Here is a 24,034-nt window from a genome sequence, read left to right as displayed (position 1 = left end):
GTATTTGCCGGTATGTCCTTTAACATGAGGAGGAAACTGAGGCACTCACCTTTAAGGGGCAATGAGAGGCCCTACCGAGAGGGGCACAGCTGAGGAGAAAGCACAAAACTGGGACAAAGCCGCTGGCCAGGCCAATCCCACACACAGCTATAGAAGCCCACGCCCGCGAACCCCGCCTTCCTCTCCGCAGCCCCGCCTCCGGCACAGTCGCTTCCGGCGGAGAGGGGGCGCCCGCGCGCTCCCGCCGCGCCTGCGCGGTGAGAGACGGGTCAGCGCGCCGGCGCAGTGCGTCGGTCACAGGCTGACTGCCTGGGCACGGTCCTCCCCTCCCTTAGTGTTGACCCGGGAAGAGGGAAGATGGTGCTGGATCTGGACTTGTTTCGGGTGGATAAAGGAGGGGACCCAGCTCTTATCCGAGAGACGCAGGAGAAGCGCTTCAAGGACCCCAGACTAGTGGATCAGCTGGTGAAGGCAGACGGCGAGTGGCGACGATGTAAGTACCGGTACGCGCGGGGTGTCTCCCGATCCTAATCCCAATTTCGGCTCTCGGATCTCGTTTACCGCTCCTGAGGCCACAGCTTCCACCTTTCGTCAGACCCCCTCCCACGTTGCAGTGGCTCCGAGGCTCATCCCTATCGGCCAGAACGCACCCGAGGAGCCGGGACCGTCCCCCTTTCCCTCTGCCGGCTTGGCGTAAGCTCCCTTCCGCGCGTGCTCATTGCGGATCGCTGGTCTCAGCCTGGGAAGAAGCATGACGCCTGCGCACTAAAAGCTGTCAAGCCTTCCTGCTGCAAGGGTAGCCGAAAGAAAGCCAGGGCGGAGGTTTTGGGGTTTCCCCTTTCCTAACACTTATGTTAGGTCGCCTCTGGTCTTTTTTTCATCTGCAGCTAGGCCACAGTGGTCTCCTAGTTAGATAGATCAAAAGCTCCAGCTGAGACTGAGTCACATCTGCAGCGTAATAGGTTCACTCCACCCATATTGGAAGTTTTTGGGGTCTTTGGAGGCCGCTCCTTTCTAAAAGCTGTGATCGAGGAACGTTGGGGAAAGCTATCCCCCAGATTTGTGGTCATACCTTTAAGAAAGGAGAAGTCTTTTCCATGGTAGGTCAGACATAGAGAGAGGGGTGTGGCGAGACAAGAAAAAGCTTGTAATTATTGAGGCTTTTTTTTTTATTGTGATTTGTCCAAGTTTTCCGGAAAAGACATTTGCAGAGTTGGACTAGAACCTGGAACTGATCCAGCCATCTTTCATGAAACTAAGTGAAACCATAGAACCCTCTGCCTAGATTAACCGTAGTAGTCACTGATTGGCCGGATGCTGTCAAGCACATGTGATTAATTTTGTCTGATGCAATAAGTCAGCAACCAGCTGAGAGCCAAGTTTATGACAGCATACTGCAAAGGCAGTCGCTATCCAAGAATGGCGTGGATTTCTATTAGGAAAATTGATTTTCCTAAATTTATAAAGCTACTGGGTACCAAGAGAATATTTATTTAACTCAGGTTGTCTGCTGATTCTTTATGTCTCAAGTCACTCTAATGTGGTAGTTGTGACTGTGAGATCTCACCACCTGAATATGAAATGCAATGAATTTTGAGTTGCTGTGAATTAAGTTAAATGGAAGGAAAAACTAGACTGGACATTGTTTTACTGAATCAGAAGTATCAGATTTTTGTATCAGATTTTAGGCTAGCCATTGTCCAGCACTAAATGTCTTTGAATGTATTGGATAATCTCTTGCATATAATGCACACATCTATGGTAAATTTTATCCAATTCCTAATGAATGGATATATGGTGAGGGGATAAGTTCTTCAGGAACATGGCTGTGTTTTATTCATCTGTATATCTCAGTACCTAGGGTGTACATATACAGTATAAACATATATATATGTACATATAATCCCAGTACCTAGGACTGCATCTGCTCCTTGGTAAGGGCTTGACAAACCTTTGTGAATCCGTGAATGTCTTCTGTGTTTAGGGCACTTTGCCCTTCTATATGAAAAGCAGTTTATGTAGTTTATTTTCAACACACTTATTCTTTCCTGGTATCCCTTACCAATATTCTCTTTGCAGCCAAAGGAAGTTAATGATTTTTTCCAAGTCACTAGCTGCTGGAGTAGGACATTGACAGATTTTGTCTCAAGGTTCTTTTATATCCGAACCTCACATCAGAGGTAAGGGCTCTTTAGTCATTGGCCGCAACAAGGACTTGTACCCAGAACCACATTAAGAACTCAGATTGTGTTCCCTGACTATGGACATAGCAAACGTCACAAGGTCCTCCGTTACAACGGTACTTATCAGTCTGCCTGTAGACCTCTAAGGTGCCATTAGGACTCTCAAAGGAATCTGACAAAACTTGGAGTCACAGTACCACAGAATTTACCACAGCTCTTCTAACTCCAAGGATTCAAACTATAATTTCTTCCTTTGAATTCAGAGTAGTACAATGAGGACACATTTAGTGACATGATAAACATTTGTCTCAACTACTTTCAAAGCCACTAGATTTCCACCTATCTTGAAATCTGCTGCTGACTACAGGAATTCTGTCCTCCCCCAAAAGTGCTTTTATGAATGAGATTTCTTTTTACTATCAATTGAATTTATTGAATTTAACCCTTCCTGTAAATGCCTTTATCCAGGCTCTTATCATTGGAATAACTTTGTACTGCTTTCAATTTCACTTCAGTCTCACCCAGCGACATGTCATCCTGGCCACACCCAGGACGTATGATCTTTTTGGAATGCAAGTCTAATCATTTTACTTCCAGGCTTAAGTCTTGCAATGACATTCATACCTTAAAGCAGTGCATTATGATAGAAATATAATATAATGTGGGCCACAGGTATAATTGTAAGTTTTCTTGTAGCCACTTAAAAAATATAAAGAAAAACAGATGAAATTAATTTTAGTAATAATATTTTATGTAACCCACTAAATCTGAAAGTTGTATTTGTTACATGTAATCAATATTAAAAAACCACTGAGATGTTTTACATTCTTTTTTTACAAGTCTTCAAAATCTAGTGTATATTTTACACTTAACAGTACATCTCAATTCAAGCTAGTCATGTTTCAAATGCTCAATAGCCATATGTAGCTACTTGCTACCCTATTGAACAGTGTAGCTTTAAAGCATAAAAATCTAAATTTCTTAACACAGTTTACAAAGTCTCACCTTCCTTCCTAGTCTCATCTTCTGCTTCTCTCCCACATCTGACCCCTGCTCTTTTCTAGCCTTGTTATGCCACTCATACTCTTTCACATGTCCATCACTGTTGCCTTTTCTTGGGAGATGCCCCCACTCCCACCAGCCCTCTTTGCCACCCAATTCTGCTGCCATAGTACTGCTTCATCTCTTGTGTGCTCTCGATATATTATCTCATGTATCTCTTGTGGCATTTATACTAATTTTATATACAAACTTTAAAACTTATTTTTTATTAAGATGCAATATATTTAGTGAAATGCACAAATTTTAATGTGCAGCTTGATGAATTTAACAAATCTGTACATCCATGTAACCACCACCCAGATCAAGATCTAAGACATTTGCAGCACCCCAGCAGGCTCCCTCGTGCCCCCTCACAGTCACTTCTCACCTCCAAAAATAACAGTGTTCCGCTATCTACTGTCAGGGACCCCAAAATAAGGTCCTTTTGCTTATATTGCCACTTAGAGCAATATAATGAGACTGAATTCTGTAAAAGAAAGCAGAAACTTGACTCTTTGATCAAAGAAAGGAGAAGGAGATTATGCTGTAAAGATACCTTCCTGAGTTAAGGAAATTAGGAGAGTCTTAAGGATTGATGAGAGGCAGGTGGGTTCAGGGGTGGAGATCTCCCAGAAAAGAGTGGGAAGTTCTCCGCAGTGTGGGGGAGCATGTGGTAGTTTCTAAACACACTTGGAACATGCATGGCCATACATCACATGTCTCGTGTAATGTTTAGGCTCTACCCATGGGCATGATTTCTAGCATGCCACCAAAGGAAAGTTCGTCAAAAGATCACCTGGCAACAGGTTTCGGCGCCATCTTTGATCCTTCCGGTGCAAACCGGTTTCTTAGCCATGTCCTTGGGTCTCTTTTGTGGTCCTTGTGGGCTGGCTTAGCTATCTCTGGAATTTCTGCCCTTTCCTGTCCAGTTCAGCCTGTTTCATCATGGGATACAGTGGAAGAGAGAAGACAAGAAATAAAAGTTTAAGGATTAACTAACTAATAATGTGGTGGCACAACCTGGTGACACTGCCACCATAAATTACTTTTGCCTGATTTTGAACTTTGTGTAAATGGTCTTGTATAATATATACTTTTTTATGTGGCTTTTTTCTCAAAATGATGTCTGTAAGATAATTGCGTGTTCTTATGGTTGGTTCTTTTTCATGGCTGTACAGCACTCCATTTTGTAAATATACCAGCCAATTCTGTGGATGGACTTGGATTGTTAACAGTTTGAGGGTATTAAGAATAAGGTGCTATGAACATTGTTATGTGTCTTTTGGTAGACATAAGTACTCATTCCTGTTGGGTTGGTACCCAGGAGTGGAATTGCTGGTCATAGGGTCGGCACATGTTAGATTTAGTAGATATTATCAAATATTTTTCCAAAGTGGTTGTAGCAATTGGTATTCCCACCAGTGATACAAAAGTTCCAGTTGCTCTGCATCCTTGCCCTTGATATTGTCAGTCCTTTCAGTTTTAGCCATTTCGATGGACAGGTAGTGGTATATCAGTGTGGTTTTCATTTACTTTTTTTTATGACTAAAGATTGAACACTTTTGCATATACTTGTGAGTGTTTGGACAAACTGTTATTGGGACAGTATCTGTTCAATCCTGTTGACCAATTTTTATTTGTGTGTCTTATCGATTTGTAGGAATTTCAATCTATTTTGGGTACAAGACCTTCTCAGATAATATATATATTGCAGATCTTTTCTCCCAGTCTGACTTGCCTTTTCACTCTTTCCTTCTTTTAATAACTAGAGTTCTTAATTTTAACGAGATTTAATTTATTTATATTTTGTAATTTGTGCTCCTTGTGTGGTTTAGGAAATCTCCATATCCCAAGGTCCTGAAAAGACTCTCCAATTTTTTCTAGAAGTTTTATTACTTTACCTTTCATATTTAGATAGATGATTTATCTCATATTGATTTTGGTGTATGATGTGAGATAGGAGTCAAAGTTTATTTTTTATGTTGAAATCCATGATAAAATGCAGCAAACTAAAAGTAGAAGGGAACTTCTTTAATCTGATTATTGGTATTTATCAAAAACCCATTGCTAACATTATTCTTAATGATGAAATATTGAATACTTTCCTCCTGAGGTTGGGAACAAGACAAAGATGTCTACTATCACCACTTCTAATACACATCACGCTGGAGGTTCTAGGCGGTATGATATAAGACAAGAAAAAGAAATAAGAGATGGGAACAGAAGTAAAACTGCCACTATTTGCAGATGACTTGATTGTACAGAATCTCAAATATTAAAATTAAATATGGAAGATCAATGTATACAATATATAGAATTAATGATATTTCTATATACAAGTAACAATTAAAAAGCATCTGATACCTAGAAATAGATTTAGTAAATGATATTCAAGATCCCTAAAGTGAAAACTACAAAACATTGCTGAGAGAAATTAAAGATAATGAAGGAATATACTATATTTATTTTTTTAAGTTTATTGGGATAATATTGGTTAATACAATTATATAATTTTCGGGTGTACATTATAATATGACATCTATATATTCTATTGTGTGATTACCACCCAGAGTCTAGTTTCCATATATTTGACCCCCTTTACTCACTTTACCCCATCCTACCTCCCTATATTTGACCCCCTTTACCCTGTCTACCTCTTCCCTCTTCCCCTACCCCTTACCTCTGGTAACCACTAGTCCATTGTCCATGTCCCTAAGTCTCTGTTTGTCCTGTTCATTTGTTATACTGTATTTATTGATTGAAACAGTCAGCATCGTTACAATATTTTTTTAACTGTCTTATTGTCTTTTATTTCCCAGCACCTAGCAGGGTGTTTTCTTTTATGTTTTCAATCCTTAACACAGGGCCTTGTAAATAGGAGGGACTAAGTAAAATTTTTTTAAAACTTTTAATTCCAAAATAATTACAGATTTACAGGAAACTACAAAAATAGTACAAAGAGAGCCTGTGTACCTTTCATCCATTTTCCCGCAATGATAACATCTGACATAATTTGGACAATATAAAAACCAAGAAATTGACATTCCTGCAATTCACAGACTTTATTCAGATTTCATGAGTTTTACATGCACTCGTGTGTGTGTGTCTGTGTATAATTCCATGCTATTTTATCACATGCGTAGATTTGTGTAACTACTGCTACACTTGAGATAAAGAACCACTTCACCACTACAGAGATCCCCCCGTCCCTTCGTAGTTCATTCCCTTTCCTCTCCCCCATCTAACCCCTGGCAACCACTAATCTGTTCTCAATCTCTGTAATCAATGTAAATAAGTGAATGAGAAGATAGTTATATCATTATGTGTTAAAATTTAGTGTAAATTTAGTTTAGTTACAGTTTGACAGAGCTTTAAAGAGCAGCTATGTCTAGGTGCTATCTCATTTCTAGTCATCATTTCAAGTTCACAGGAATAGAAACATGACTGCCCTCTTTCTAGATTCCCCTTCACAACACATAGTTTCTTTAAAAGAATTTTAAGATAATCGAGCAAGCTATAGTTACTTAAGTATTTTCCAGATTTCTCAGATGCATTATTCTACTGTGATATCATCCAAGTTATGGTACTTTTTAATTTCAGTCTCAGAATGGCCTTTTCCTTGTCACCAAATGCTGGAGAACCCTATTGCAGTCACCAACATATGCCAGCTAAGTTTGGGATGCGAAAGCTACAAGATTTCACAACTTCATGAGGCAGATCTGTTAGCTCTGCCTGCATTCTGGCCTTGGGCTGAGAGCAGCCCTAGGAGCCATGATTAGAAGAAGGAGGAATTTTAATTATATGCATGTCTTTGGTATGTTCTTCAGGCAGATTTCAGGCAGACAACTTGAACAAGCTGAAGAACCTATGCAGCAAGACAATTGGAGAAAAAATGAAGGTAAGAGAACTGAGTAAAGGCCTTGAGAGCTTGGGCAGAGGTATTTAATCTTATTCTTAGCTAATACTCACATAATTTCTAATTTAGTGTCTAATTCTATGGGATACCTAATTTCTTACCAAAGTGAGGAAATTATTTTAAAGAGAAAGGAAGAAAGAAAGTGGGGAGGGAATGAAGAGGCACTTTATAGCATCAGTGAATCCATCTTCTGTCTTCAGATATATTTTAGTTTGGCTGCTATAGCAGAATATCACAGACTGGGCGGCTTATAAACAACAGAAACATTTCTCACAGTTCTGGAAGCTGCGAAGTCCAAGATCAAGGCACGGGCAGATTTAGTGTTTGGTGAGGGCCTACTTCCTAGTTCACAGAGAGTCTCCTCGCTGTGTCCTCACATGGCAGAAGGAGGAGGGGAGCTCTCTGGGGTTCCTTTTATGAGGTTGCCCTCATGACCTAATCACCTCTAAAAGACCCTTTGTCCAAACACAATCACATTGGAGATGAGGTTTCAACATATAATTTGAGGGGACACAAACATTCAGTCTATAGCAAGATATGATTCCTGCTACACTAGTCACTCATTCATTATCTGTTCTGTTCTTATAATAAGAACATAAATTCTACCAGTAATCCTTTCCAGTTATTTCTTGGGTACGAACTACAGTGCCAGAAGGAATTTATTATGGCAGACTTCAAGTTCTTTGTCCCAGGGGTAGGGACTACAAATCTTGGGCTATTGGCTATGTGACTGGAGGCAAGTTAACTTTGAGCCTTAGTTTTCTTGTCTGTGAAATGACAATACTAACAGTCGCCGATAGAACAGAATTGTGAGAACTAAATTTTTTAAATGTAGAGAACCTGGCACAATGCCTAGAACATCGTAGTTATTCTGCAATTGGGAGTAACAATGGCTGGCAAGTAGTTACTGGCCTTCATTCAGGAAGCCCTGCCATGCTTGCAGAATGTTAAGTTTCAGCTCGGCCTTTCTTTGGTATCCAGAATAGTGCATGTTTTCAATCTTTCTTCAAAAATACCCTTTTAACCCTTTAATTACGTTTTTAAAAACATATTCATTACAACCTACAGTCTGTCTCATTTTTAAGTTGTGCAACTCTAAACCAAAAAATTAAAAATTTGAGACCTGAACTAGTAAAAAGCACAGCAAAAGGATTCCCTTGGGATGCTAGTACCTTACATTTCCTGATAGTCCGAATCCTTCTCTTTAACTGTATTTTATTACACTTTCAGCTTGTGACTGGCTGTAGAAATTGATAATCATTCCATTTTCTTTCTATGGGACTCATGGTACTTAATCATTTGCATGTCAAAAGCCCCATAATTATGTTAATTGCCATGTATACTCCTGCCTGTGTGTTCTGTGAAGCAAGAATACAGATAGCACCAGCCAAGTGTTTTTCACAGCAGGAAGATGGGAGTGTTTTCATTTACAATAGCAACGAGGCGTGTTCTCCTTTGCTGTCCATTGGAATGGTACTAGCAATGCTTTAACTTGTGTAGATAGCGCTCGAAAGTATTTAAAACTCTTCTATATACATCTCATTTTGGTTTTGATCTTTGCTGCAAATGTTTAGATCTTTGGAGTTTAGAGAGTACTATTATCAGCCTTATCTGAAGGTTAAGGATATGAGCTTAGGAAATTAAGGGCTTGCCTAAAATTATGCCATAAGTTAGTTGCAGAGCTAGAACTTGAACTCAAAACTTGAATTTGCTGCCCTCCGAGATTGGCAGATAGCCAGGGAGCCTCAGCTGTCTTGTTACCATTGAAAAATATTGAGATTTAGGCTGTTTTTTTCCTACCTCAGTCATCTGTGCTTGTTCTTGTCAAGACTCATTCTCATACTTTCAGACTTTTCCAACTTTTTAAGATAATTTGCTTGAATCACTGAAGTGTATGAGTTGAGTTATGGTTAGAATTCCTACTTCTCACTTTGGTGTATGAGAATGTGTAATGAACCTAAAGGATATCTAATCATTTACCCTTAGAAGATTTAGTATTTTCTCGGGATTCAATTTTGTGCAGTGGGTAATGAGATTGTATAAATTGCCTATTGTTATATGTATAGAATTTTTAAAAATTTTAGGACATTTGACCATGATTTCTACACATCATTTTATTTGTACTTGCAAAGCAGACATTAAATCTTCTCAACTTGTTTTTGTAAGAGTTTTGCTGAGGTCTTATATATCTTGTTATAATGGCCTTTGATAATTTTCCTTAATTTAAGAAGAATTTGACTCTTAAAATTATCCTTCCCATGGATATGGGCAAGAATTAAAAATTACGATTTGGCAAAATATAAAGAAGGGCGAAGTGAGGAAGCCGAGGGGGAAACAGTCGAGCCCCGGGTACAGCCCTGCTGTTTTGCCGACTCGAGTTGCCTAAACTTAGTTTCAGATTTTGTGACTTTTTTCCTCAAAAATTTTGTTTTCCTTGCCTCCCTAATATTTCATCAGATGATATATTTTTTCCCCTTGCCTTCAGCACTGGGACTGTTCTTAGCAGGTAGACAAGGATGCACGCCCAGGCGTTGGCCCTGTCCCAGTGCTGGTTCCTGAGCACCCAGCACGTGGGCATTCACGCATTCGTGGTGCCCGTAGCTGTCAGCACAGGGCAGACATTCTTCCTGTGTTCCTGATGATGTCAGCTCTCTGACCCTGGTGAGTTAATCGCTCTGTCCAGGATCAAAAGGCTAGAAAGTGGCAGAACAGGGACTTGAAACTTCTCACTTCCAATTGAGTAATTTTTCTCCCACATGTTGCATCTTTTAGAGACAGTTATATAGAAAGTTCTGTGATTAGTTTATATGACGTTAATTAGGTGTGCGCTTATAAAAGAATGTCAGACATTTTCTTTTATTTAATAGTGTTGTTTGTTTGTTTGTAATTTTATTTCCTGCAGAAAAAAGAGCCAGTGGGAGATGATGAGTCCATTCCGGATAATGTATTAAGTCTCGACAACCTCACGGCAGACACTTTAGCTGTAAGTTATTGTCCCTTTCTAGGTTAGGATTCTGTTCTTTTATCTTAACTTATTCCTGAACGAGCAAATGCTGACGCCGTGCTCCGCACAGCATTGTGGCATCCTTGAATTTCTGCAAGTGGGACATGTCCCCATTCACTCTCGTTATGTACTTGAGTGTTTATTTAATAGCAGAGATGGAGATCCGGAGTGGAAGAGTCAAGGATAAGAAGAGAAAACAGGAACTTAACCATGTTTGGTTTATATTACTCTGTTTTCACAGAGTCAAGGAGCTTTTCAATAAACTGTAATTTAGTCAGTATTCACTACAGTGGACCCAGCGCAGTAATTGTCAAGGTTTTAGTCACTGAACCTTGTCTTAAAATCCATAGCACAAAAGCACAGCTGAGAGCATAAACACACAATAAAAACAAAGTTGCTTGAAGGGCTGCATCGGGGGTGCTATTCCTGCCCAGCCCTACCTGGTAAGGGCTCTCCCCAAGAAGTCGGAGTACTGTTTGAAACATCTGTAGTAAGGAATACAAAATTAGCTTATAACAAAGTCTCTTGCTTCTAATAAATTTATAGTCTTACTGGAGAATGGTTAAATGTAGCACATAATAGAATGCTAAATTGGTTTAATCAAGAATATCAGAAAATGCAAGTTAAGGGAAAGAGCTCTTAAAAGAGCTACATATTAAAATTCCTGAGATGTAGGAACAAGAATAGTATTCAGAATCAATCCATCTCTGCCTTAAGCACCCCAAAAGAAAATGCCAATGGATTTGTAGGGCAAGCCTGTATGTATCCCAGTGTGGAATAAATCTCAAGTTTTTTGAACATCTTCATTGTCTGTTTTTAAAACGCGCTGACAAGAGCTGTCATTAGAACACAACAGGGTTAGCGCAACAGAACTTTATCACTTGCTACTCTGTCCCTGACTCTGTGGCCTGGGTGCGGCCTCGCCTATTCATCTACAGAACCTGAAAGTGTCACAGATCAAAAAACTCAGACTCCTCATTGATGAAGCCATCCTAAAGTGTGACGCGGAGCGGCTAAAGCTGGAGGCAGAGCGGTTTGAGAACCTCCGAGAGATCGGGAACCTTCTGCATCCCTCTGTGCCCATCAGTAATGATGAGGTAGGCGTCAGCGCCACAGCAGGCGCTGCCTCACATCACTCCTCCCTGTTGGGAAGGGGGTGCGGCAGGAGGAGGGCAACGAAACACTGGCACACTCTGTGTAAAAGGCCTTGTGTCAGAAGCAAGTTCTCTGTATACTTGCTCTGCCCACCAACTGAGAATGGAAAGAGTCAGATCCTTGCCTGATTGGGAAGTAGCAGAGACAGCAGGTAGGAGACTCCTGGCACAGAAATCTCTTCTAAATCGGGCTGCTGTCCTCCACTGTTGCCCATGGTAGCAGTGAATCTTGTGGGAGGGATCTGCTAAATCAACCTCACCCCTCACCCACACCCTGCTGAGAAGCTGCAGGTTGAAGGGAAATCTGCATGATAAAAGTTTCCTGCTGAGTGGGAGCTTCCCCAGCACAAAGCTGCTCTGAGCCCAGGCTTTGTTCTCTGACACCCCAGCCTTAGCAGGGCCCATCTGTGCCTCTTTCATTCATTCCCTGGTGAACGGAACATTAAACTCCTTGCAGGCTGGGGTGGCAGACTGGAGAGGTCAGGGCCCTGAGCCCTCCCTCTTGTGGCCCTGGGACCAATGAGAGCCTGGAAAAAAAATCTACATTCTCCTCTGTACCCTAGGCAATGCTGATTGTCCAGGGAAGGGGTGTCCTTGTAAAGTATTTTCAAGGAGTCATTTAAACGGGTAAAAAATAACAGAACGTGACGGATCTTTTGGAAAATCATGATTTCAGTTTCATGCTAGAATCACTTCTAGGAATTTATAAATGATTATTTCTCTATTGAGCATAGATTCTCTAGCAAATTCCCTTCTCTAGTCTCTGTATACAGTGACCAAAACCTCATATTTGAGCTAAGCTGTGGCTTCACAAAGCTTCAGGTTGTTCTTAGAACAGGATTAGGAAAGATGGAGGTCATAGAATTCAAAGGTCATGTATCCTTCTCTCCTGGTCTTGTTTCTTTAGGATGCAGACAACAAAGTAGAGAGAATCTGGGGTGATTGTACAGTCAGGAAGAAGTACTCTCACGTGGACCTGGTGGTGATGGTCGACGGCTTTGAAGGTGAAAAAGGAGTCGTGGTGGCTGGGAGTCGAGGGTACTTCCTGAAGGTAAGAGTCAAGATCCAGCGGGATGGGATTGTAAAGAAGGAACACGTAATGTGCAGAAAACAATCTACTTAAAGAGGCCCACAAATCTACCACTTGAACTCGCTTTTCTCCTGCAAACTTACCGGCGATTAGATGCAATTTTCTTTCTAAGGCAGGAGAGTGCTGATCAGGATTCCCCAGAACAAAAGCCACTGCGGGATCCTCCATAATGAATATGATTTGCTGACTAAACCAGAACAGCCTCCGCCTTTAAGGAGCTGTGTAATTGGACAGTCAGACAAGGAACAAAGAGTCAAAACCTACTGTGATACATGCTGTGGTGTGAGCAGGCCCAGGGTCCTATGAGAGCGGTAGGCAGAGGCAAACCCACGTTAGCTTAGACAGAGGGCAGATGAGTTGAGGGAAAGCTTCCAGAAGGACATGGTAAAATAATTTTGGAATTATAGTTGACCTTTGAATGACATGGCTTGAACTGTGCAGGTGAACTTGTGGATTTTTTTCAGTAAATACCGTAAATGTATTTTCCTTATGATTTTCATAATAACATTTTCTTTTCTCTAGCTTACTTTACTTTAAGAATACGGTATATGATATACATACAACATACAAAATATGTGTTAATAGCGTTTATGGTATTGGTAAGGCTTCCAGTCAACAACAGGGTGTTAGTAGTTAAGTTTCAGGGGAGTCCAAAGTTATATGTGGTTTTTTGACTGTGGGAGGTCAACACCCCTAACCTCCATGTTGTTCAAGGGCCAGTTGTACTGTCCGTGTGTACACATACATAGGAGTGCTCTACTTTATATAAGTGTGTCCAGCATTGTAAGAATTAGCACAAGAAAACTCATGCACCTGGGGACCAATATTTTTTTTCTCTTGCTTTGGTATCAGAAAAGATTCTCTTTACAATACGCCTGGATGATATGCTGGGCACTGGCATTAAGAAAGAATCTCAAGTCAGTGTTGGGGTTCACGGTCTTCGCTGGCCTCCTTTGTGCTCCTGGGTAGTCATATTCTCCAGCCCCAGTTGCCTCTGAATGTGAATCCTATCAGATGAACATGCCGGTGACAGAAGCCAATCACACAGTGCTGTGTTTCTGCTCTTTTAGGGGGTCCTGGTATTCCTGGAACAGGCACTCATCCAGTATGCCCTTCGTACCTTGGGAAGTCGGGGCTACACTCCCATTTATACCCCCTTCTTTATGAGGAAGGAAGTCATGCAGGAGGTGGCACAGCTCAGCCAGTTTGACGAAGAACTGTATAAGGTGAGAAGCGGGGGACAGTGGGGCAGGATGACTTCTTAAGTTACGAAGTTTAACTTCGAAGATACAGAATAGCGCTCTCCAGTAGAACTTACTGCGTGATGGAAATGTTCTGTATCTATGGCTATTGAGCACTTAAAATGTGGCTAATGCAACTGAGAAAGTAAAACTTTAATTTTTATTCATTTTAATTTAAGTAGCCACACGTGGATAGTGGCTACCATATTGAACAGAGCAGACATTTGATCTTTCCCCCCAAATAATCTGTATAATGCATCTAAATGAGTATACTTTAACATCATGAGCTTAGAAAAGAAGCCCATTTATCGAGTGGTGGGACAAAAGGAAATTATAGAAGTGGCTGGTCTTCCATGTCTTTCCATTTTGTGGCTCCTCAACTAGAGACCATCTCAGGGAGAGCCAGATGAGTCAAGTCAAGGTTCAGAAGGTGATTCTAATCAACTAAACACCAAAGTGATTCTTCGAGGATTATGATCAGTAGACCAACCCATAAGCACCGAGAAAGCAGAGACCATGTCTCTTTGCCCAGCATTGGCAAAAAGAACTCGACACTTAGTAAATGCCTTACAAACGTTTGTCGAATGGATTAATTTATATTGCTACCAGCTCAAGTTTTATCGTATGCCTGCCATCATGGGCCCTTATACATTATTTATAAATGTTTCCTATATTAGATAAGTAAAAAATATCAGAATATTTTATCTCCTTTTAATTTGCTTTTCTTTGATCTAGTAGAGACCCCATTATGGGATTGACCCATTCCATCCCTTGTCTTTAGTGTCCCCTGTTCCTTCCCAAGAAGGGATTAAAGAAAATTCTCCCTGTTCCATCATTCGTATCTTCCCTGTGGTTTCTTGCTCTAGCTGAGCCCCGCCTCCCTCACCCTTTAACTAATAAAGGTCCCTCCTCCTCCAGGTGATTGGCAAAGGCAGTGAAAAGTCTGATGACAACTCCTATGATGAGAAATACCTGATTGCCACCTCAGAGCAGCCCATTGCTGCTCTCCACCGGGATGAGTGGCTGCGGCCAGAGGATTTGCCCATCAAGTATGCCGGCCTGTCCACCTGTTTTCGCCAGGAGGTGGGCTCCCATGGCCGTGACACCCGTGGCATCTTTCGAGTTCATCAGTTTGAAAAAGTGAGTAGACAAGTACGGTCCTTCTGTCTGTCTGTCCAGGGTGGTTAGAGGAGAGGCAGGATCTGTGTTGCTCAGGCCCACCCTGGCTTCAGTCTTACCTCCTGGTACCTATGCCTGTGTTTCTGGGGAAGAGCCTGAGAACATGGTGGAGTGGCCATGAGCACAGACTCTGGAACCAGGCTGCCTGACTCCCAAATGCCAGCTCCACCAGTTACCAGCTGTGGAACCTTGAACAAGTTTCTTAAAAGGAGGATAATAATAGTATCTACTTCATTAGGCCTGTCATGAAGATTAAACTAGTTAATATATGTAAAGCACTTAGGACAGTACCAGGCACATGCATGCTCAGCTCTCTGTAGAAGCACGCAGTCTCGTGGCACCCCGAGTCCAGTGCAGCGCCGATCTCTCTTGCTGGGAGCCATGCCTGACTCCCATTGGTATAGGAAAAGGTCTTGATTGCAAGAATATCTCTCGTTTCAGTCCTTTAGTTCATTCACCCTGTCCCATTGTCACTGTCTCCTTGGGTCTCTCTTTGCAGATTGAACAGTTTGTCTACTCATCACCACATGACAACAAGTCATGGGAGATGTTCGAAGAGATGATTACTACCGCAGAAGAATTCTACCAATCTTTGGGGATCCCTTACCACATTGTGAATATTGTCTCAGGTATTGGCCTCCCTTTCCTGCGTCCCATGCACACCACCCTCATCACACAAAGAAATAGCTCACAATCCAATTAATTGCCTTCGTTAATTAAAATATGACACTCTTCTCACTTGGGAGTATTTGGTGATAAGAATATCTGGATGTGACTTCACTTCTGGGATAGGATATAAATTAAAGAATTTTTTTAGGTTTGCTAAAAGTCAGCCTTCTGAAATACCATTTCTCTATTATGATTTCTAGGGGTTTGTCCTTACAGGTTCTTTAAATCATGCTGCCAGTAAGAAGCTTGACCTGGAGGCCTGGTTTCCGGGCTCGGGAGCCTTCCGTGAGTTAGTTTCCTGTTCTAACTGCACGGACTATCAGGCTCGCCGGCTCCGAATCCGATATGGGCAAACCAAGAAGATGATGGACAAGGTAAGTGGCCCCTGGGGAGGCGCACAGCAGGACCTTTAGTGCAGGGTAGATCCATCTTAATTTTCATCCCTTGGAATACGTTATTTCCTAGCATCATGGGAAAGTCTAAGTTTTTCATCTAGACCAGAAAAGGAATCTGAAAATGACTTCTACTGAATCAGTACTGAGTCCTTTTAGATAGAAACCTAAATCTAGCTCCATTCTACAAGGTAATTTTAGCTTTTCTCGTTTGTCTTTGTTTTTCATAACTCCAGATAAAGAAGGATCCCCATTTGTCAACACAGAACAAGTTGGAGACAATGTCTTTCTTCCCTCTTCTCACCCAAGGAGGTGTAGCTTATCTCTCCAAACTCAATTTTCAACCCTACTTTTCCAAGTCAGACTTGAAAGGGGTTAAAAAGGAGAGGCCACTGTAGTAGTGTCTTTGCTTCTCCCTGAAGGACCCACCTCTCCTCAAAATACTGGAACCTACCACTTGTCACTCATGAGACATGAGGACTCTTCCTGGAGTTATGTGATAGGCAGTAAACACAAGTTTAGAAAAAGCTCAATAATGAGTAGAAGCCACGATTTTGATTTGGCAAGTTGCAGTAGGGGAGTCTGGCTGGGTGATGGTTCCTCGTCATCAGTTAGACCAGCTAAGGGCTGCATTAACTGCTCCCTCTGGGGCCCCGTCTTCGCAGGTGGAGTTTGTCCATATGCTCAACGCTACAATGTGCGCCACTACTCGCACCATCTGCGCCCTCCTGGAGAACTACCAGACAGAGGAGGGCATCGTCGTGCCTGAGAAGTTGAGGGAGTTCATGCCGCCAGGTAAGACTCCAGCCCAGACCACCCTCCTCCCCTTCTCTCTCTTCATACTCCTCTAGATAGCAAGCCCCTTTCAGAATGGGCCCATTTTTCTTATTGCGACATAGTCCCCAAAACTGCCTGTCATCTGGTACTGGGCATAGCAGGGACAAAGCTGAAAAAGTAGCCATACGGGTATGATATTCTGTCGAAATGCAGCTAAAATTTAGACTGAGGAAGAAAAGAATGAATGAAACCAGTGCTCATTGTGGGTGCCCTTCACTTCAGAGGTCCTTGGGCTTTGACTCCTGAGAAATGATAGGTTACTTGGTTGGCTCTTCCCTTCTAGGTCTCCAAGAACTGATTCCTTTTGTGAAGCCGGCACCCATCGACCAGGAGCCATCAAAGAAGCAGAAGAAGCAGCATGAGGGCAGCAAAAAGAAAGGGGCAGTGAGAGATGGCACTCTGGAAAGCCAGCTGCAGAATATGGAGGTCACCGATTCCTAAACACCCATTCCTCCCAGTTCTGCCGGCTGGGACCTCAGAGTCTGCCCATGGGCAGGGAAGCCAAGCACCTACTCGTCGCCCCCCGCTGACAAGGGGAACCATCTGCCCTGTACAACACAACGTTCCTGTCTCTTCGCATGGGCCTAGGAGCCAATCACTGATGACTGACGAAACCATGTAATAAAGCATCTCTGGGGAAGGCTAGGACTCTTCCTCAGTCTTCTGCCTGGGACTTGAACCCTGTCTCTGACAGTTCTCCCTGGAACCATACTTACTTTTTCTTTTCCTTCTAAATAAGTCTGTTGCATTTACCAAGTCAGCCTTTGAGAAGGTAGGTGAAGGCAGGGGTAGATTTAGTAAAGGCTCAAGGGCAAAGTGAAAAAATTGAGTCTTAGACACACCAGCCTGAAGGACAAGGGCCAGGATCCTCTTTTATAAATCTTCTCTTCTTTAAGAGCAGTTAGGTAAGGCAAGCTTAGAGACCAGAGTTGTTATAAAAAGCCCTATAACACATCTGTTCCCTAGGAAGGGCTCCTTGGAATGGGAGGGAGGCTGTGAGGCCTCAGGGGAGACAAGACTATGTTTAATCCAAAACTTCCCCTAGATTCAAGAGCGTGAGGTAGGGCCCTATTAACAGCTACTTCTCCCTTTCTACTCATTCCAAAATGAGAGACCAACTGTATAACAGCTCGTTGCTGCGTCTCCAAAGGATGGGGATAGCCAGCAGGACAGAGGGGAGGGAGAAAGAATGCTCTCATCCCTTCTCTGGCGCTCACACTGTTTCCCAATAGCCGGTTCACCCTTTCTCTGGGGAGGGTGATGTTTAGGCTCTTTATTTACCTGCCACGTTTCATCTACAATCTACAAACACTTTACTTTAATAATACCTCTTGTTAGTTTAGTGCTTCTCTCCTAGGAGCCTAAAATACTTCCAATAGATGATCCCTTTTATCTTCGTGACAGTCTCGGAAGGAAGGGTGGGGACATGATTATACCTCTTCCATCATATAGGAGACACAGTACAAGTTGGGTACGGGAGATGAGACAGCCTGGCCAAGTGGAAGCTAGGAGTCCTGACTCCTCAGCAGTGCTTGGTGCTTGCTGTGTTTCTTAGGGAAGATGAGAGCAAGACTCAACTGTCCTGTCGCTTAGGAGCCTTTATGTCATCTCAGCTTCCTTAGTCCCTAAGCAGCAACTTCCCTGGGCTGGCTAGAGCTTGGCACCCAGGAAAGAGGCCATATGCTTGGTTTTACACTGGGGCATGGAGCTGATCCTATTAATCTTGCTGCCGGCAACCCTGTCATTACTGGGACACCTGAAAAGGCGACCATAGTAGCTCTCTTGCCACAAGTGGGCTCAACCAGCCCGCCTCTACTGTAGCCCATTGCCTTCAGCTCTGGAATAACAAAGCCAGAGCCAGCGGACAAAAGAGCAAGCTGCTCTCATTTACTCAGAAGGACCAGAAATTCCCATTCCTGTAGCCCAGCTATTTGATGTGAAGAAAGGCAGTTTGCACAGTGAGCAAGAGGCTGGGTTAGCTCACCACCCCATATGAAAAGTCCTTTGGGATTTGGGGTTAGAAACTTTCAGATGGCCTCGAACAGCCCCATCTAGCCATAGAAGTCACTATGCTTCCCACTCTGCTCCTCACTCTGCTCCCCACTCCTACCCTCTTCTGCTTCTTGTGCCTGTGACCTTCCTTCCAGCAGGAGGCACTGCTTTTTTCCAGGGCCCTGAACACTGTGTGAAGGTAGGAGCTGGGGCTCTGAGCTGCTGGGGGCCCTGGCTGGCTCTGGTCTTTTCTTGACTGGTCGATTACCTTCTCCCTTGACCAGTTTTCTGGAGCTAGTTACACCTGGAACCTGGACTCAGTGCTGCCTTTATGCAGAAAGAGCCTCCTGCCCAATGCTCCTGGCAGCCAGCTCCCCATGCCAACCTTCCCCTACCTACCCTGCGGCTGGGTCAGGGTGTGGACTGGCCTGGGCGCCTGCCTTGTGCAAAGGAATGCGTGAAGTCCAGAGTAGAGCAGTATGCCAATTAGTCTGTTAGAAAGTCTATACCCGCTTCTTCCTGAAGCCAGAGGAGAGAAAGTGTGAAGGAAAAGGTGACCCTGTGGCTGAGGTCCTTCCCTGCAGGTCATACAGTAGAACACAAGCGGGTGAGCACATGGGCGCAACACACAAGGGTTTACTGAGTGCTGACCCTGTTCCAGACACGTTCAAGAGCCAGGATTAGAGAATGGGCCACAGCCCTTGCTCTCAAAGAACTCAGTCATTGGGAAAGGTGTGGCCTGCCTCCATAACGAGCTGAAAACCAGACTCCCCTCCCTGGAGCAGTGGGATGGGGCTGATGCAAGCCTTGTTTAGGATGGGCCGACTGGCCTGGAAGCTGAGCACTTGGGAACCTGCCCAGATAACCTTGACTCCACCCTGGCAGTTGCCTAGGCAACTCGTGGCTGATGCTCTCATCCCTGGCACCTTGATCTGCCCCATCTCCAACCTTAGCTACCCAAGTTACCTCAGCAAACAACCCCACAGGCCCAGTGGAGTGAGTCAGAGCCCTGGGTCCCTCAACAACCCTTGGTTCCCACACCCAGGACTTAGGAGCCCAAGATGCAGGTCTGTGTGCCCGAGGCAAGAGAGGAGACTCCAGGCCTCTACCAAGAGAGACGACTAGGGACTAGGCTTCCAGAGAGGAATTCTAAAGAGCCAGGCAACTGGGAACCCAATGTGAGACCAAGGGAAGCTCAGGTTATCGGTCACACTAAGGAACTAACCCCCCCACCCCCGCCCCGTGGTGAAATCCCTCCAGGGAACTGACACTCTCCCTGCGACATGTCCCACTTTTTCTTCCCTGAAGCTTTTCCGGTTTACCCCGGGGGGCCGAGACCTCCTCTTCTCCCCCAGCAACCCCCCCCCAAATCTCCCTGGCCACACTCCCAGGATGAGTCTGACAGGCAGAGCTGGGATGGGCCCCAGAGAAATGTGCTACATGTCAGAGCCTGTGCCAGGAGTAGGGGCCTGCTCCACTTCCCTACTCACCTCCCAGCAAGGGGTTCCCCAAAAGCTCCTCCCAGATAACACACAAAAGGAGGGGCGCAATCCCGCATCTCCACCGGGGGAGGTCTGATGGGGCCGACATCGCCCGCCTCTGACATTGCCCTTTTAAGAGGCCCCCCCACACACAGGGTGGTGGTGCTGCAGGCGGGTCCTTGTTGCAGAAACCCAGCTACTGGGCTCCCCATCCACCTGCAGGAAATAAGGAAATCCAGACACCAGCCCTGCCAGTTCTCAACCTCTAGATCCCCAGACCTGCGGGACAGAGGTGGGGGGTTCCAGCGACCTCTGATTCTGAGAAAGCCCCTATTTCTGGAGGGGAAGTGCCTCTTTCACTGCTCTGATTGGTTCGCTGACAAGCCCTGAATTTTAGAGAGCTGTCCGGGGTTCCTCCACAGGACTGGGGCTTCCTGCCCCCGTGTAAACCTGCTGTCAAAAATAGTCTGGAAAATGATTTTCCTGGAGGTGCAAATTGCTGATAAGATGGTGTGACCTGTCAAGGAGACAGGTTTTTTAAACCTCGAAGAAAGAATTTAGCTCCCATTTAAAATAGTGTTCAATCCTTTTTACCTTCCATCTTGTCTGAAAAAAAAATTTTTTTTTCCTATTTTTTCTCCTAAACCAGCCCTTTTCTGCTTGTGCCCTGGATATCATGTCCCTGAGTCCCTGTTCTTTAGCTAGCTCTCCCCCTAAACCTCTTCCCTTCCTCTCCATGTCTCCCCTCCCCACCCATTCCCCCCAACATACCAATCTGCTTACATTTCCCCATCTTAAAACTGCCATCCTGCCTCTGCTGGCAATTCTGATCCCATCTAGCTCCTTTTCCTCAAAGATAAATAGTGGACACTCCTAGGTTCTGGTACCTCATCGACCGACATTCTGGGCCCTTATGGTCCCCACCCCTCCGAGAGAAGGTGGAATGTTCCAGATAGAACAGCATGAGGGAGCAGCAAGAAGGCCTGAATAGCTGGAGTGCAGAGAGTGAGGGGAGGTTGAGTCGAGGCTAGTGAGGTGGATGGGATAAGGAGTTAGTGCCTGCCCCGAAATATGGGTCCCCCCGGGCTCCACGCTCTCCTTGCTCTTTCTCTGTATGCTCTCCTACCTCTAACCCCAAATCCATGATCTCTCCTCATGAATCTCCGGTTCCAACCGCCCACCCTACAATGGAGACATCGAGCATCTCCACCCCTGAGACTGCAAACCCAAAAGTCCAAGTCTAACTTCTTACCTGATCCTCTACTTTCACCCTCCTCTGGGTATTCAGACACCCAAAACAAACACCCGGGAGTCACTCTTTACCAGCCCCTCCTCATCCCCAGTGGCCAGCCTCACACGGTCCCATTGAGTCCTTTATCACTCAGCTCTGTCCCTGAAGCCTGTTCCTCAGTGGCAGCACAGGCTCTCCTCCTCCTGGACTGCTACAACCGCCTCCTGCTGGCCTGCCAGACTCAGCTCCTCCTCCAAGGGGCCTACTCACTGTCCTGGAGCAGTCTGTGGATGGTACAGTCATGATCGTGCCCTCCCCTGACTCTTCAACTTATCAAATAAAAGCCAGAGTCAAGATTCATCCAACCATGGCCACAGTTCAGATGAACAGGCCTTTCTGCTCTGCCTGTGCCAACCATGAGCTCTGAGCTCCAGCCCACTTGACTACTCACTTACCCAGCACTGAGCATGCATTACAACCCTCCATATTTGCTCACGCTGTTCCCTTTACCCAGATGCCATTCCTGCTGCTTGTCTGGGGAATTCTTCCTTCCTCTTCCGGGTGGTCTAAATGCCACCTTCTTTCCAAAGCTTTCCCTAATCCTTCCCACCCCACATAGAAATATTAATGAATATGGCTCTCCCACCACATCAGACTGATTGTTCCTTGAGGCCGGAGCTAGAGTCCTATTTATCTGCATACCTCTGGCACCCAGAGCAGGGCTAGGGCTCTCCTCTCTGCCTGCTCTGATAAATGTAACAACTAAGTTATGGAAGGTGTTGTTTTGGGATTTGCCGCTTTCGGCTCTTGGCTCTTCCCCTCTCTGCTCAGGAGCCAAAAATGATCTCAGCAAGATCTTAGACAGACTATGCATCAGTGTGAAATGCTAGCCTGTTGAGCCCGCCCTCGGCAAAAAGCACTGGCACTGTGGGTTGAACCTATCCCTGGGTTGAGGCATCCAACGCTGTCTTTTAATGAGCCTCAGAGAAAGTCTATGTAACTTGGCTGCTACATCAGGCCTATGACTCCTGGCTGCAACTGGCACCGGAAATAGTTTTGTGGTTAAAGTGAATGAATTCAGAGCTGTCCACAGAGGAACCTAGAGACCCAACTGGCCTCCCAGATGGTGGCTCCAGGAATAAAGGGACACCTGGCCACTTCTCTATGCCTCTATTCATCCATCTATCCACCCTTCCATCCATCCACCCAATATTTACTGAGTATATACTGTGTGTTAGGTCCCATGCCAGGTGCTAGCTATTCAAGACACATGTGTCGTCCCTGCTCCTGGACCTACTGCTAATAGGTAAGACAGATGTTAACCAAGTACATTTACAATAAATACTTTATGTAATTACAAATCGCTATACATGCCGTGAACAAGGGGACATTTAAGACTTTCCCATTCGACAGCTGGAAGGAAGCCAGGATGTCCAGGACAGAGTAAAGGAGGAGGAGTAAGAAGAGGCTGGGCCCCTCCACACCAGGCTTTGTGGACCAATATGAGGAAGTTGACGTTCATTCAAGGCACAACAAAAAAGCCTCGCGCAAGGTTTTTAGGAAAGGAGCAACATGCTCAGATTCGGACTTTACAGTATTACTCTGTGAAAGACACCATGGGGGCCCTATAATCAGTTAAATCCAGAATGTGGCAGATTGAACAAGAAAACTGGCCTGGACTCTTCAGTTGATACTGAAAGAAAAGAAAATGAAGGAAGGAAGGAAGGAAAGAAGGAAGGAAGGAAGGAAGGAAGGAAGGAAGGAAGGAAGGAAGGAAGGAAGGAAGGAAGGAAGGAAGGAAGGAAGGAAGGAAGAAGGAAAACAAGGAGGGGAGGAAAGAAAGATAAAAGGGGAAGAGGGACGAAGAGAGAGAGAGAGAGAAAGGGAGGAAGAAGGAAGGGAGGGAGGGACACGAAAGTGACATAACCAAATGTAATGCATAAACTTGTGATCTGAAAGTAGCAGCTATCAAAGACCTTCGAGGAACAGAAAGGAATTGAATCAGACTGAATATCAGATAATACCAGGAATCACAGTTTGTGGTGCTGGGTGTGGCAATCGTCCTGTGGGATGTGGGAGAGGGCTCCATTCTTAGGAGCTGCACCCTAAGGAGCAGAGGGTTGAGGTGCCATGATGTCTGTGCCTCGCTTTCACTTCATCCTCCAAAAACTGAGAGAGCACAGTGTCAACAATTATTGAATCTAGAGGAAAGTTTGCTGCGGATGCATTATACCATTTTGGCAATTTTTCTGAATCTTAACATTTTCCAAAATAAACAAATCGGGGGAGATTTTTTTCTAATCTAAAAAATTTTTATTAATTAAAGAAAAAAGATTACTTCATCTGCTGAGTGGAGAATGGTTTAAAGGGGAAGCAACCACAAGAAGAATCCACACAACTCTGGCTGAGCGCCCCCTCTGTGCCAAACATAAAGTGGGGGGCCAAGAAACAGCAGTGTCCAGGCTCAAGGAGCACCCCCTTCATCTGCAAAGAAAAGTGGGGGGAAGCGGACTGGACAGGAAAGGCAAGTGTGGACAAGAGAACACTCAGGTCCTGGCCTGCCAGCTCTGCTGTGTTCCTGGTCACCTTCCCCGCCCCCACCCTCCCAGAGCACCCGTGTCTGG

The 24,034-nt window shown here is 44.4% G+C and overlaps 1 protein-coding gene across 1 annotated transcript; it reads left to right on the top strand.

Annotated features, from left to right (window-relative positions):
• Positions 1–269: 269 nt before the first annotated feature.
• SARS (seryl-tRNA synthetase) lies at positions 270–17,390 on the top strand. Its single transcript, XM_011367897.2, has 11 exons — positions 270–493; positions 7,052–7,122; positions 10,043–10,123; positions 11,083–11,241; positions 12,206–12,349; positions 13,459–13,614; positions 14,548–14,769; positions 15,308–15,437; positions 15,694–15,851; positions 16,535–16,664; positions 16,990–17,390. The coding sequence occupies exons 1-11, from the start codon at positions 358–360 to the stop codon at positions 17,145–17,147; spliced, it is 1,545 nt and encodes a 514-aa protein (XP_011366199.1). The 5' UTR covers positions 270–357; the 3' UTR covers positions 17,148–17,390.
• The last annotated feature ends 6,644 nt before the right edge of the window (positions 17,391–24,034 follow it).

This window comes from Pteropus vampyrus, unplaced genomic scaffold, assembly GCF_000151845.1.
Source record: "Pteropus vampyrus isolate Shadow unplaced genomic scaffold, Pvam_2.0 Scaffold6, whole genome shotgun sequence".
Lineage (NCBI taxonomy): Eukaryota > Metazoa > Chordata > Mammalia > Chiroptera > Pteropodidae > Pteropus > Pteropus vampyrus.
The sequence above is the reverse complement of the archived record's forward strand: the minus strand, read 5'-3'. Positions and strand labels throughout refer to the sequence as shown.

Bases quoted from the DNA above. Each gene is read 5' to 3' on its own strand.
- SARS (XM_011367897.2), top strand. From the start codon at position 358: ATGGTGCTGGATCTGGACTTGTTTCGGGTGGATAAAGGAGGGGACCCA. The intron at 7,123-10,042 runs GTAAGAGAACTG...TATTTCCTGCAG, and splicing joins CAATTGGAGAAAAAATGAAG to AAAAAAGAGCCAGTGGGAGA. The intron at 15,852-16,534 runs GTAAGTGGCCCC...CCGTCTTCGCAG, and splicing joins CCAAGAAGATGATGGACAAG to GTGGAGTTTGTCCATATGCT.